General features: G+C 36.3%; 1 protein-coding gene across 15 annotated transcripts in view; it reads right to left on the reverse strand.

Annotated features, from left to right (window-relative positions):
* Nucleotides 1-578: 578 nt before the first annotated feature.
* Nucleotides 579-15,250, reverse strand: part of LOC128245103 (chromodomain-helicase-DNA-binding protein 8-like) — a 55,029-nt gene continuing 40,357 nt past the window's right edge. For 4 of the 15 annotated variants that reach the window (XM_052963326.1, XM_052963323.1, XM_052963322.1 and 1 more), the window contains 13 exons: nucleotides 14,964-15,177; nucleotides 14,383-14,516; nucleotides 13,281-13,828; nucleotides 13,021-13,107; nucleotides 12,469-12,735; nucleotides 11,935-12,058; nucleotides 11,321-11,496; nucleotides 9,476-9,583; nucleotides 9,071-9,206; nucleotides 8,523-8,668; nucleotides 6,590-6,715; nucleotides 5,946-6,062; nucleotides 579-5,572 (listed from right to left, as the gene is read on the reverse strand). In XM_052963326.1, the coding sequence (XP_052819286.1) occupies nucleotides 4,355-5,572; nucleotides 5,946-6,062; nucleotides 6,590-6,715; nucleotides 8,523-8,668; nucleotides 9,071-9,206; nucleotides 9,476-9,583; nucleotides 11,321-11,496; nucleotides 11,935-12,058; nucleotides 12,469-12,735; nucleotides 13,021-13,107; nucleotides 13,281-13,828; nucleotides 14,383-14,516; nucleotides 14,964-15,177 (3,401 nt within the window). In that variant the 3' untranslated portion in view covers nucleotides 579-4,354. The remainder of the gene's footprint in view (nucleotides 5,573-5,945; nucleotides 6,063-6,589; nucleotides 6,716-8,522; nucleotides 8,669-9,070; nucleotides 9,207-9,475; nucleotides 9,584-11,320; nucleotides 11,497-11,934; nucleotides 12,059-12,468; nucleotides 12,736-13,020; nucleotides 13,108-13,280; nucleotides 13,829-14,382; nucleotides 14,517-14,963; nucleotides 15,178-15,250) is intronic. The other 11 variants (XM_052963336.1, XM_052963329.1, XM_052963325.1 and 8 more) reach the window with 11 other exon arrangements.

Below are 15,250 nucleotides of genomic sequence, written 5' to 3' on the forward strand. Positions count from 1 at the left end.
TTTTCCTTTAGGTTGCCATGGCAACCAGAGTTCTGCATGGAATTCATTTCTTTGAACAAATTTGAAAAAGCACCAACCAAGGATCATTCCTATAAAGTTTCATCAAAATTGTCCAGGCGGTTTAGGAGAGAAAATTATAACTAATTGTTGACGCCGAACGACGGACATAGACCGATCCCAATAGCTCACCTTGAGCACTTTGTGCTCAGGTGAGCTAAAAAGCAAATGGGCTACGTCCAACCCATTTGCTTTTTGTATACTCTCTATCATTGTTGTAAATACCGATCATGTTGAAAGAAAAAAGGCAATAAAATATGTTTATTAAAATAACAAAAACGACCAAAATACATGCAAGACTAGTTATCACAACTTGTATTTTGTTCTTTTAATTCAAAAATTGCACATTTTTTTCGATCAAAACAACTGATATCAGTTATATGGGGTCACCAGGCATCCAAGGTTAACATTATTGAACATGGGTTACCTTAACGCCTTTCTCTGGAAATTTTTCATTAGTATTGTAAAGAGGTCCAGAAGATATCTACAAGATACATGTACCATTTCAAACAAACACAAACTGCACATTTCATCTTTATTTTTTAAATTACTTATTTCATCTACAAAATATTTTCAAAAATGTCTTGACAAAGTCACATACAAAATATTGTAAAAAATGAACCATAATGAAGAAAAGTAGCAAATCAAGTACAACTCAAGGAAATTATATATCATGGAAGTAGACAGCTTTGTAAATCTTATAGCAAATAATGGAACAAACATAAACCACTGTTTTCAGAATGCTTCACACTCATTTTACGGTATGACAAATTGATAATGCAGAGCCAATTCATGACCTAATACTGAAACTATGTTTTGGTTTTGAATGAGTATTTAACAAATGTAATAGGGTCTTGTCAGTTTCAAAGTACATGTTGATATCACGATGTATTGTCCTTGTTTTTAAGTCTGTAGTCTATGTACATACATTGTAACATTCTAGTAGAAAAAACAACCAAGTGCCAAGCAAAACTAATCTTCAAGAGCAATTACAGTAAAATCTTACAGGAACTAAAGATTATAAATATTTTTCAAATATTTTACATAACTTTTCCCTGAGATATAGTTCTTGGTTTTACCAGAGTATGGCTCTACTTGAACACACTCGGACAACTTAAATCAGCAGGGTTGGAGCTCACCAGAGATGATAACAGACTGAAAATCCCAATCCTGAAAAAAAACAGTTGGAAGTACGAGGGATAGAAAGTAAAATGTTATGCTTATGGCGGTTATGTCTTAGATGATTTATAACGATTTGAACAAGTTTAAGGTGCTTTAATAGAATATTTTCAAAGTCATTTCAATTAATTCAAAGGTAGTTCTTATTATATTCAATGCAAATGACCAGCAAAAACAAAAGACCAACAGTCTGAAATTGAAAACTCTTGATCCAGGTTTCAGGATTCATTGTGAATTGTATCATCCCTGGCTTACTACTCAGATCTCAACCAAAAAGACATGTCCCTAGCTACAGAAGGATATTTCCTCAAATATGTAAAACCATGCTCTTTGGTACATACAGGTACCATGTTCAAAGAACTCTAACAATTCCTTGGTAAATATATCCTCTGGTCGATTCGATAACATATAAGGTATTCTTGTTCCACATATATATATCTGACCAAAATGCTCGACACCACAGACTGTACAACTATTGCTATGAAAATATATTTTTACATAAAAAAATCACACAAATAAATACATTCATTCAATCTCATCTCCCCTGTTGACACTTGCCTATGCATACAAACAGTATTCACCCATGATACAAACAAAATATCAGCCATTATTATTTAGATAAAAAGTGCATTCCTAAAATAACTGGTTATGGAAATGGTTTGGTTACAATTTAGGTGCTTAAACGATTTGAATTTTAGCAACACTTGTAATGTTGTTGAAGATATCAACTCATGCCTACAAGTTGTGTGAATGTTTAAACATGTATAAGATGGGCCTCTACCAGAAGTGAATCTCACAGTAAACTTGTACTAGAAGCCATAATCATTTTGGCTGAAACAAGCACACACTTGACCAGTTATAAGTAATTCAATTTTTACGTCGTTTTTCTTCCAGGGGCTGTATTACAGAAGCAAGTGAGAATTGTATCTTTTCCTTGAGTTCCGCAATTTTCTTTACTGTTTTATACCACTGGTAGATGTGGTTATTCCTTATATATATTCTGCAATTACAATATTGAAACTTTAATTTTTAATAAGTTTTTTTAAGAACTATAAAAAAAAATCCTATAAAAAAAAATCCCAATTTTACACTCAAGTTACAATAGTTAAAATGTTCTTAATCAATATTGCTTCTGTAATACATGGCCTGGTGTTTGGCATGACAATAGAGACATTGACAATGGCAAAGTAGATGTATATTGTTTTATTTGAGTCACAAGCTAATGCCTGAATGTATACAAATAGCAAGCATCCACTTGTAATAAATAATATATGAGATTTACTTACACATGAGGACGCATCAACTTGTCACTCTAAAACTACTAGCGTACAAAATGCATCTTAACTTTTATTCGTTATACCACTTGTGTACCAGCACAAAAATGTACAAACCAGATTCTATATGTCATCATTTTGTTCTTTTCTATCACGTCTCTAGGGTTTTAGCTAGCCTGATACAATGTGCCCTTTTAAACCTTAGCACCCTTTCCCTTTCTGCACTACCCCACCACAGCCTTCCTAAAACCTGGCTAAAACCCTGTCATTATCAATAATAACACTGAAAGGTTCTTTATCATTAAAAATGCAAGTCTACCGTTTTAAAAATTCCTCCAACAAGTTTTCTTGAAAAGTTATTATATACTGTAAATCATTTTACAAAAGGCAGCAGCAAAATGATATGCATAAAATGGCACTACTGTAAGATTCTATTCTAAAATAATTATAATACTTCGACAAATCAAAACTGGCCCTAATTAGCTTGAAACTCTTAAAGAAGTGGATGTTATATTTTAGCTCTTACAAATATTTAAGAAAACACTATCAAAATAAGAATTGCTCTTCATGAAAAGAGGGTAGTATCATTTAACAATCAAGCCAATAGTAAACATGCAAGGTTCAAGCAAGAAGGTGTTTAATATCAACAATCAAAATGACCAGCAGTACACATCTATGTACATGTGCAAAAATATTCACTCCCCTCAACAGTAAAGAAAGTAATGATGCCGCATTATTTCAATTAACATATCAATAATTATCTACATTAAATGTTGTACTTAACTTGTACATATCTAAAGTTTTGCACTAAATGTCACCTAGGACAACAGGATGAATTCTAGGCGTGTTTCTTCTATATAGAGTAAATAGGGTTTTAGCTGAAGAGTTAAGAAGGGTGCTGCACCCTACCCTTTATTGGTAGCACCATTCTCCCCTCATGGAGATCAGCAGGTCAACCCTTTTGCCTTCATAGCATTGAATGCTCAAGATAGTCAAATATTGCTTTTGATTAGTTAAAAAGCAACTTACTTTTATGATTATAAATTCATACAAACATAATACATTTGGCAGATATTACCTAAACGAACACAACTTCTATCATTTTCTGTCAAGTTAATAATATTGGCCAACACAATGTACCCTTTTCAGCAGCCAGCCTCTTTTCTGCAGCACTCTGCCCTTTTAAATCTTGGCTAAAACCCTAAGTAAATTATATGCAGTGAGTACATATATATATTATAAATTATGACGAAGTGCAAAAATAGAAATTTTGAAATGTGAGAAACAGACACAAATCAACCATATAAATGACATTTGTTCCTTCAAATAATCGATTAATATCAAAAATGCATGAATGTGAAAATGCACATGTGAAGTATTTTCTTAATACTTAAACTGAGCAAAACTTCGAACACAGCAACAAAACAGCAGCAGCAGAAATTACAACACGTTTTGTCAGTAAATATCAGGAAAATACAACTCAAAATGCAGCAACTATATAAACATACAAGCAAATCAGTTTCAGTCATACAGTGTGTTTACAGTCACCTCAATAAATAACACTCGCCACGTTAATGATTATTACAAATCATTGGTTCACAACCCATAGAAAATAATTGTCATTTAGCTTATTAGAACACAATAATTCGACCAAGATATTTGGCAAACAGCAGATCAATTCATATCAAAACGCCACATAAACGTACATGTAACTTCAAACGTAAGTATATGGACCATGGTTCTACCATGAACCATTCAACTTGAATCAAAATGCCAACTTCATGTACACATAGCTCCGATATGGACCACAATCCTACGCAACATGTAGGACACTTTCAAGAAGATCAGTCTGAGTCGTTCCCTTCGGCAGCACTCAATTTCTCATCTTCCTGTGAGATGGTAGACTTGGAGCTTGCCTTTTTCACTTTCTTTGAAGCACCTAGCAGTTCATCATGGTCTCTCTGCTGTTTAGCAGCCAGCAGCTCCTGAACTATTTTTGGAACAGGTTCTTTTGAGGTATGGTTAGAGTGACTCGATGTTGATGATGATGACGGTGAGTGTTTATGAGACAAAGCGCCTGATGAGTCCTTTTTACTGGATGAGCCTGACCGAGACTCCTCTCTATGACTTGATCCACTCTCAGTTTTAAGATTCAAAGCAGCATCTAAGCTGTTTCTACGATTATCCTCCTCAGAATACTTTGACGGTTTTTCATCCATTTTGTTCACACGGCATTTCAGTGTGTCTACAATTCTACTGAGTTTATCTGAGCTGCATATCTTTTGTTTGGACTTGTCTTCTTTTGACTTTGATTTCATGGAGAGATCACAAGGCATGTCATCATTTTCAAAGCTCATATCTTTGTTCAACTTTGGCTTGCTAGCCCCATGAGCCTCTGTTGTGTTTTCTATCACTTCCTTTCGTTTGCTCCGTATACTGAGATCTTCTACCATTCCACGTTCAAACAGTTCTGATTTTTTATGAGAGGATTTTTCCCTTCTGCTAGAAGAGCTAGTACTTGTTTCTTCCTTGCTACTACTACTACTGTGCCCATTAATGAGGCCGGGGTCCATGAGGCCCGCCATACTGGTGGGAAGCGGAAAGTTAGCAAGCCCGTGGGCAGCAAGAAGGGCAGGGTTGTACATCAGTGGGTTGAACATGAGCGGGAATGACGGGTGGGGGCTGGCATTCTTGTCTTCCTCTTTATGTTTATCCCTATCCTCCTTTGAGCTTGAACCCTTGGATTCCTTGCTCTTTGATTCCGACTTAGAAGGTGTAGATTCTGCCGCAGACGTCCCAGGAAGACCAAGGCCAAACCCTGGCAAACCCAACATGGGGTTGAAGCCCAGGCCAGGAATGGAGCCAAAAGGCATGGGCATCTTTCCAAAGCCAGCAGCCATGAGCTGGGCCAGTTGTGCAGCCTCTATGGATGCGGCCATGGCTGCTGCCTGGTGGGGGTCCGACACCCCGAGCATGGAATGTGACAGAGGGCTGTCTCTTGGGCGACGACCTCTCCGCGATGGGGTCACAATCCTCGGAAGCAACTGCTTTGGTAGTGAGCCCTGAAAGGAGAGCATATATGAAATAGATCCTAGATTTATCTTCGCACAAATAAAAATTGGTGAAGAAATTTCAATTTAACAAAAATTAAATGCAGAGAAAATACTGCAAACATACAAAATTTGCCAATTTAGAAAAGCTTGTTAAAAGACCTGAAATGTGTTAAAAAGGACATGATTACATAGCGTAGGAAAGAAAAAGATTCAAGAATGAAAATAACAGCTAAACTAACATTAAATGATAAACAGCAATAATTTCACCCTGAACCATATCTACATGCAGATGTAGAAAGCAGCCAAAGTTATGCCTTGAAGCTGAAGCCCACAATAGCCCATGCAGAGTACGACACGCAAAAAAATAAGAAAGTTACCATACCGGGTCGCGTACCTTTGCTCGCACAAGCTCCGCCCATTTAGGGTCCACATCCCACATGGGGTTTTGCTCCAACCACTCGGCTAGATACCGCAGTGGCGGAGCTTTAGCACCAGTTATCTGTGAAGATACACACTTAATTTTCAACAAATATAAAACAACATTTAAAGCATTCTCATTAGGATAAGAACAATAGGTTTATGCAAGTATCATACAACGCAACATGAAGACTTTGAAAAGAAACCTATTCTTAATTGTTTTTAAAATGTTTGCAAAAATTTGTTCATGGATTATCCAACTATAAACTATCATAAAAGATCTCTTACTTAACAATGTTTATAAATGTTAAGAACTCCTACCGCCCTGATATAAATACTTATAACTGTTTAACCAATGGCGAGTGTAGTTACTTACACTAGTGGCATGAACCTGGATTAAATACAGTCAAAACCCATTGTCTCGATATCCCTAGGATATCGAGCCAACGAGTTTCGACTGTATATATATGCTTTTGATAGTAATTATCGAGGGCAGTTGTAATCCGATTTAGACGTCGTGTTATTTAAGTCTTGACTAAGCATTAAATTCTATACAAACGCATGATATAACATCAGTAAGATTGAAGCAAACATCACTTAAAGGCGCACCTTTTTGCCAGTTAGTCTGTTGATAACAGACACATTTTCCTCCCCTGTCAGTTTCTCCACCTCAAGGAAGGCCGGGTCAAACTTTGGCTTCCTGCCTTTACGCCGCTCCCCAAAGTCAGATGGCACCTACATACACCAAGGACAATGATCAGGGGTCCATTTCATTCAAGGATATTGGTCGTAACTTTATAATCTCCAATCTGCATTAAGGTCACTATTAGGCAACAAATGGTTTTAGGTTACCTCAACTTGTGTTCATTTTCAATACAGGCTCAAGTTTAATTCACACAAATATGTAGCAAAATAATATTATTATCATACTAATCTAGTTTCAATTTATGCCTAAGATTGGCTATTCAAGATCTTTTTTGAAATGGGCCTAGTGCCATTTTTTATGCATTTCAAGGATCAGATAGTCTGACTGGTAAACGTCTTAATAATCACACAGCATAGCATTTTTTTTTCTCCAAATGTGTCATCTGAACATTTATCTAACAGAAAAAGACTTACTCTTTGCTTTGACAGCATATATTAACAAGAGCTGTCACAGAGACAGCGCGCTCGACTATTCCGCCACTTTTCAGTGTAAGGATTAAAAAGTTTTGGCGAAAAATGCATGGATCACTGTTAGATTAGATTTCAATGCAATTCATGATGTGCTGAGATATTAACATAAATGTGGTTACATGCAAAATTTTAACCAGAATTTTTAAATCTAATAATAAAGGGCAATTATTTGCAAAATACAGTTATATATCTTGGTTATTCAATTACGTTGAGTGGTTGAATACCATTCTATAAAGACTCAATGCAATACATTGAGTAGTTGCTGAGAAATTAACCTATGTGTGCTAACACGCAAAACCTTCACCAGAATTTCTTTGTCGAATAATAAAGTGCAATTATTTGCATTAAATGCAACTAGACTTATCGTACATGGTTAATTAAGTAGGTTGGATGGTTGAGTACCATTGTATCAAGTCTCAATGCAATACCTCAAGTAGTTGCTGAGATATTAAACTATGGGTGCTTGGACGCAAAACCTTAACCAGAATTTCTAAGTCGAATAATAAAGGGCAATTATTTGCATTAAATGCAAACTAGAGTTATCTTACTTGGTAAATTAAGTAGGTTGGATAGTTGAGTACCATTGTATCAAGTCTAAATGAAATACTTCAAGCAGTTGCTGAGATATTAACCTATGTGTGCTTGCACACAAAACCTTAACCAGAATTTCTAAGTCGAATAATAAAGGCCTATTAAATTTGAATTAAATGCAAACAAGAGTTATCTTACTTGGTCAATTAAGTAGGTTGGATGGTTGAGTACCATTGTTTCAAGTCTCAATGCAATACCTCAAGTAGTTGCTGAGATATTAACCTATGTATGCTTGGACGCAAAAACTTAGCCAGAATTTCTAAGTCGAATAAAAAAGGCCTATTATTTGCATTAAATGCAAAGTAGAGTTATCCAACTTGGTTAATTAATTAGGTTGGATGGTTGAGTACCATTGTATCAAGTCTCAATGCCATACCTCAAGTAGTTGCTGAGATATTAACCTATGTGTGCTTGCACGCAAAACCTTAACCAAGATGTGACGCCAACGCCGAAGCCGACACTTGGGTGAGTAGTATAGCTCTCCATATTCTTCGAATAGTCGAGCTAAAAATCAATTTTACAAAACAAGAAACAGGAGTTCATCCATGGAACTGTCAATAAGGTTCATTATCCTATCTGTATACATTTATATTTACATGAACAATTACAAAATCAAAACAACCACAAACTTAATACATGACTAGCTAGAGAACAAACAACTTCAACAGCCACATGCCAAACCACACAAAGATGACAATTTTCACTTTCAGAAGTCAATACACTATCATGTTTCCCACAATATAAACAACAATGACACAATATGACGCAGACTTACAATTTCTCCCTCCTCTATTTCTTCCCTACTGTCAACCATGAAGCCAGGGTGTTTGTCGAGCCAAGTCTCAAGGTTTTTCTTCAGTGGGGCCTCCTCCCCGGACAGTCGTGATCCATCCTCTAGGTTGATCAAAGGCACGCGGGAATCTGTAGTAAAACAATTAATATCGTTATAAACTTGATGAATATTAAACTTTCTTCGGAACCAATCCAAGCTTAATTGGATTTCATTAAACTTGAAATTAGAGATTTATGTAGTATAAAAGCTTTTTTTAAGTTTTGTTTTTATACTTTGAAGCAATCCAAGATTAGTTTTTGCTTTTTTCCTTTCAAATTTAAGCCTGATAAAAAAATAAAGCTAACGGTATCAAGCTAGAAACTACATCTTTGACATTTTTATCAGTACTACTGTCTGGTCAGGTTACATATATTACTCTTGGGCAAAAATTGAGTAGAAACCTATATTTATTCTGGGGCCAAGGCTAGCCCAGCCATCAACTCACTGGTTGATGTTACAATGAATGTTGAGCAATACAAGCCCCAACCTACCGTTGTCAAGCCCAGCCAGTGCCCTTGCTGTTTGTCTCCGAGCTAGGGCCTCAGCCATGGCCAACTCAGCCATCTTCTCCTCCTTCCTCTTACGGCCACGCCGACCTGTACGCGGGAACAACAGGCCCTGCTCCAGCTAAAGTTAATGAAGCTGTGTTATTGCATCATATCATATCTGTATGTAGTTATACATACTGTTTAGTCATAAAGATCAGACAAATTTTAAGGGATTTTAATATTTGGGAATCTCATTTAAATCAATGTTTATTTCACAATAACACTTAAAATCCTTTTACATGGGCTACATTACATAAACATTGTACAAACATGTAACAATGTAGTAAGCCATTCTGAAAATCTGTAATACAATATACCCTAAATGAACATCTCAGTAAATTTACTGACCAGGTGTCTGTTCATCAGCAGTTCATCCTCTGTTAGTCCACTACCATTTAAGAAAGGACTGTCGGCGCCACCCTGTACAAGACATCGCTTTCCAAGGTCAAACATCAACTTAACAATTATAGCAAAACATTAACTTGACTAGTATGTATTATATATGAAGGTAAAATAAATGTCATGAAGGAACATCATAATGTATGTTCTTATATATTTCATGTTCACAATTATTTAACATTAGATATAATATCCTTACAGTCAATTGACATGACGGCTAAAAAACCCTTATATTCATAACTTACTAGTCATAAAGATAAAAGCAGTGTACTTAGTTTTTAAAACATTCTTTTTTAAAACAATGAAGGTAATTATTGAGGGCAATCTTAATCAGATTTCGTCGTCATATCAATTGTTTTATACATTTATCATCATGCAATCATTTCTGCACAAAACCTACGAAAATTATAAATATAAAATAAATATACAAGAGCGTTGCAAAGCCAATGCTGGTCGGTTTTGATTTTATTTTCAATCTAAAAAGGGGCATACTAAAGTGCCAAGTATAAGACATAGATATGTGGCTTGCTATACGTGTGCGTATTGTCTCTAACAACAAGTGTACCAAGTTTCATATAGAATCATATCTTGAAACGATTATTTGTTATGTCCAAGGTTCAAGTTTTTGCTACAGTGATGACACCAAGGCTATGACAAAGCCTCAACTTCTTTTGTTCCAAAAAAAGGCGAGCTTACAACTTATTTGGAGTAACTATCATACAGGTGGGTAGAAAACTACAGACAACACACAAGCAGGAGATGTGTTCTTGTTTTGAATTTAATTATGTAATTTTGAATTGAATTCAGGAGCTTTTTAGCCATGGAATAGTCGGATGCAGAAGGAATATTGAAAAAGGGCATTCATTCCTCAGTCCAAGGGTTTTGTTTCATCTCATTGAGCGGCTGGGACAGTTAAGTCCACCAGCTCTGCACTTGGTGACTAAATAAACCAGCAAATTATGAATGAAAATGAATTGATTTGGCATTAAAATAGTCTCGAAAGAAAGTTCAAAATATCACTGAAGAACAGATACTTTATCTTCATAAGAACATGTTGGTTATTGTTTCAAGCGGAAGTGTAAGATTTTTTTCCCTTCATCAGGAACAGCTTCATGCTATATGTTGACACTTGTAAATTCTTCATTATCCTCCACAGCGAAGTGGTTATATCACAGTTATTGCAACACATTCAATTTATACTTCAGGCATAGCCCTTCAACAGTAATTAACAAAACACTGTTATTCTTGACACAGCCATTTTGAATGTTGCAGAATGTCAATCAAGAATGTGTTTTGTTTATTACCAATGAAAGGCTTTTTGAAATATTTATTAAATGTGTGTTGAAATGACTTTTTGATAAACTGGCAAGGCTCACTTATCAATAACGGTATTTAACCCAGACAGAGCAACAAAATACAGAAACAATATTGTATGTACCAAAATATGTAAATAAAGTGTCCAAAATAAAAGCCAACCACTGTATATAGAAATGCAAAATCTAAAAGCAAACATGAAAAATGAAGCTTTATAATACTATCACTGCACCCCATATACACCAGAAAACACTCTGCACATTTAAGCAATTACTTGACTAAAAAGCTCTGATAAACAAAGAATAATATGTTCAAGCTACATGACTCAAAAAGCTCTGATAAAAAAAGAATAATATTTCCAAAAAGCTCTAATAAACCAAAAAAGAAAAGAAAAGGAGACTGCTAACTCCGGCCACACCCCTGGAGCACCCCAGAGTGTGTCCTGCGAGGCATGCTGTACTGTTGTCTGTATTTACCGACCTGCATGTTGAGCGTGTGTAACGTATGAGAAGGAGGAGGGGGCGTGGAAGGAAGCCACGGAGTCCACGATACCTGAGTCGTCGACATGCTCGCCAACGATTCCTGTTGGCTATCATCACTTGAGGCTGCCTGTGATGATGCCATACTCTGCGCCAGGATGGCCTGGATACGTTGTGCTGAGAAAAAAACAAATGAAAAATAAGGTATTTTTGCAACTCAACAATCTACACTACACAGGTTTGATGAAAATTTACCCATAAAAGTAGAAGAAAGAAAAGCTCTGCAGAGTTTACGCCAACGCTTGTCTGTTGTAAGCCGTGTTTTTTTTATATCCAACAAGAGGCATTTCTAAATCATTATTAAAGCCAGGGTTATGGGTCTTGCTGTACATGTGTTCTCTTGCAAAATGTTAATCAAGTATCTTGAATATATTTTAATGAATTTTTGGTTGTTGTCAAGGTCCAAGAAATTTCACTCCAAAATGACAATGATACCAAGGTTTACACATTACCCTGACTTTCGAGCTGAAAATGTTCCTAGACTGCTAGAACAAAGTGTGAAATACTTTTCAATCTTCAATGCAAGCCTTGCCGCAACATTCTACACCGACTTACATGCAGAATGACCTCTTGGAAGGGAATTAAGGCATTTCAATGAATGAATCCCACCTTTTTCTACTTCTTCCATCATCCTCTTGTTTTTCTCTTTCTTGTGGAATGTCATCTTGAGGCTCTCCCCCTAAAAATGAAATTATCAATTTGAACTTTGTTCACAACTGTAAACACTTCATCAGTATGATATCAGCACCTAAATATCTTACAAACTATCATTTACAAGGTGTGAATAAAACATTTAACAGAGCCATCTACCTTCTGCAATTGGAAACATAGTTACAGGACTTGCTTCACATATGCAAATATTCCTGGTGAACATTTGTAATAAATTTCATGATCCTGTTCTAAAAGGTTTTGAGGTATGGCCAAGAAAAAATAATGCATTTTTTTTGCCAAGAATAATGATATTGTTAACAGCAAGGCTCTTTCGACTGTTTACTTTGAAAAACAGACCAATTTAAAAAAAGAACTATACAGCTGTATTAATAAACCAGGAAGCCTGTTTGTTGTTCCCTACATCACAACACCTATTACCTCCGCCATCTGTACCTCGAAGTCTCTTTCCCGCTTGGTGGCAGCTGCCTGCTCTGCCCTGTTAACCCCTGACATTCGGTCAGCGCTGTTCGGCCGACTCTCTTCTTCCAGTTTAGGGGTCAAGGAAGGGGTGAGGGAGCGTGTGGGGGTATTGCTGCTGGAGTCAATGCCAAGGATGTGTACATTCTTCATCTTTGGAGGGAACGGCCAGTCACCAGTCTCAATACAGTAGCAGATTTGCTCCAGCCGATGGAATACTATGCGGTCCTGGAATAGGAGATTCTGGTTTAATTTTGAGTATAAACATTCATGGTTTTGATATTATGCCTCAGTAAACAGGATCCCTGCAGAGAAAACACTAATCCATGAATTACAAACCCTGTTGTACATGCATGTATTGTCTCTAGCAACATGTGTATCAAGTTTCATTTGAATATATAGAACATTTTTTTGAGTTATAGCCAAGTTTGTTGATGCCAACACCAACAATGATGCCAAGGTCAAGACAATACCTCAGTTTTTTTCTTCAACCATTTTTTATTTGTCACTAACCTTTGGCCATTGTGCAAGAAGAGTTTGGGAGACACTGGAAAGAAGATCAGCTTGAGAATCCTCCCCCTCCATAGCGAGTCGCACCTCCTGAAATGGGGCAACAACGCACATACATGAACCTAACTTTATATGGTGTTAATTATTAACATGCTATATAAGATTCCTTATTTTATCACTGGTTTGTAGGAATTATTTTAGCTTGGACTGTGAAAACATCAAAAAGCTTGTTCTTACATACAAACTTCTGCTTTTATTCTCACCTCATCTGGATCCCCATTTTCTTCTTTCAATTCCTTTTTCACAGAATCACTTTTTGACTTCACTTTTTCTGACTTCTCTGACTTTACCGTATCCACCATATCAACATCAACGTTTTCACTCTTAACATTTTTTCTGTCTTTATCTTTCACACCAACATCTTTTTCAGTCTTTCCCACTAGATTTAAAGCACCATTTTCATCAATATCTGTATCATCATCATCCTCATCCTCCATTGGCTCTTCAGTTCTTTCCTCTTTAACTTCATCCTTTATCTCATTTTTGACAGGACTCAGTTTTTCACCATCAGTGTCAGATTTTTCTTCACTCCCTTTTTCTTTCTCTGGACTAGTTTGTTCTTTGGCATCACTTTCATCTTTTTGGTCCTTTGCTTTAGCAGCACTATCTTGGTCACTGTCTTCAGTCTTTTCTGGTTTATCAGACTGTTCGCTTTTAACCTCTGCATTAGGTTCTTTGTCCTGCTTTTCTTCAGAGGATTCCCCCTCTTCCTTTTTTACATCAGCACTTTCTACCTTCTCTTTCTTTACATCTGGAAACAAGCACAAAGTATTACTTTGATCTCGACAGTGCACAAAAGGAACAAAGCAAGATGAAAATAAACCATTTTTCTGAGATTTAAAATACAACCATCATTTTCAGCCAATTTAATTGCAGAATGGCAATCATCAAGTACTGGGCTTAATCATCAAGAATTACAACTTTTATGGGTGTTTAAGGTCTGTCTACTGCCACTAATCGATACACATATCCGATACACACTGCCTGTGTCAGATTTTGTGTTGGCAATGTGTGGGTAAATGAGGTTGTATTTAAGTCATAAGATTTTACTTCATGTCATCCAACTAAAACATATCAAGTCATAAAGCTTGTTTGACAGTTACAGTGAAATTATTATTTTGATCTTGTACTGTAGGAACATTAATCAGATTTTTTAGGTGAACATGGGGATCCACATACTAAGATGTCAGCAAATGAAAATATCATACAAAAAGTTTATGATTTCAACCATATTGACAATTCTCACAATGCTATGCTTCTATCTTACAAAGCCATACAATATACATGTGCAAGGGAAGCACAAACCTTTCTTGTCAGCCCCCTTTCCCAGCATGCCGTCAGGGGAGATGGAGTGGACCTTCATGTACGCTCGGATCGAGTCCATGAAGGACAGACTTGGGTCATTCATGATGTAGTAGTCTGTGCGTGCAAGCCCATGTCTGAGATATATGAATGAATGATTAACATTATATTTTAAGAAACAAACTCCTTTTCTTCATAAACTTTAATATTTCTAAGATAATACACTGGAAAATTACTGACAAATGTTTTTCACTGAAACTCATATGCAATTCACTTAACCTACATATATGTCCATATAATCACAAAAGATATGTCTCAATTTACAGTTGTTGTAATAGAAACTCAGGGAAATCAACAGACACATATCCACATCCAGAAAAATTGGTTTTAGTAGGGATTTACGTCCAGTGTCAAGGGGCTTAGAACTTCTGTTGGAAGTGTTTGAAAAGGAACTTCTTACTAGTTTTATATAAATGTCCAAATCACCACAACCATACAGATATCTGAAGTTGAAAGCTCTTTATACGAAAATCAGAAATACATCTTGAACATCCTCCTCCCTGGAAATCTCCTTTTTTACTTACTTAGCAGCCCCAATGAGAAGCTCGCGATCATGTTTGCCGTTAATCCACCAGGAAGGAAGGTCAAGAGACTTCTGACACAACTTGATCCTCTGCTCCATCTTCGGATGGACGACAATCTCCTCTCGTATCTTTGAGAGAAGGTCGATACGGGCAATACATCGGTTGGCTCTCTCTTCTGTTATCTGTTCTATGTACACTGGGGTTGGCGGGTATGCTGTAATGTAAACATTCACAGTTTTTTAGACCTCCATCTTATGAACAAAGACACAAACATTAGTCTTGGAAAA

This window comes from Mya arenaria, chromosome 8 (genome assembly GCF_026914265.1).
Source record: "Mya arenaria isolate MELC-2E11 chromosome 8, ASM2691426v1".
In the NCBI taxonomy this organism is placed as follows: domain Eukaryota; kingdom Metazoa; phylum Mollusca; class Bivalvia; order Myida; family Myidae; genus Mya; species Mya arenaria.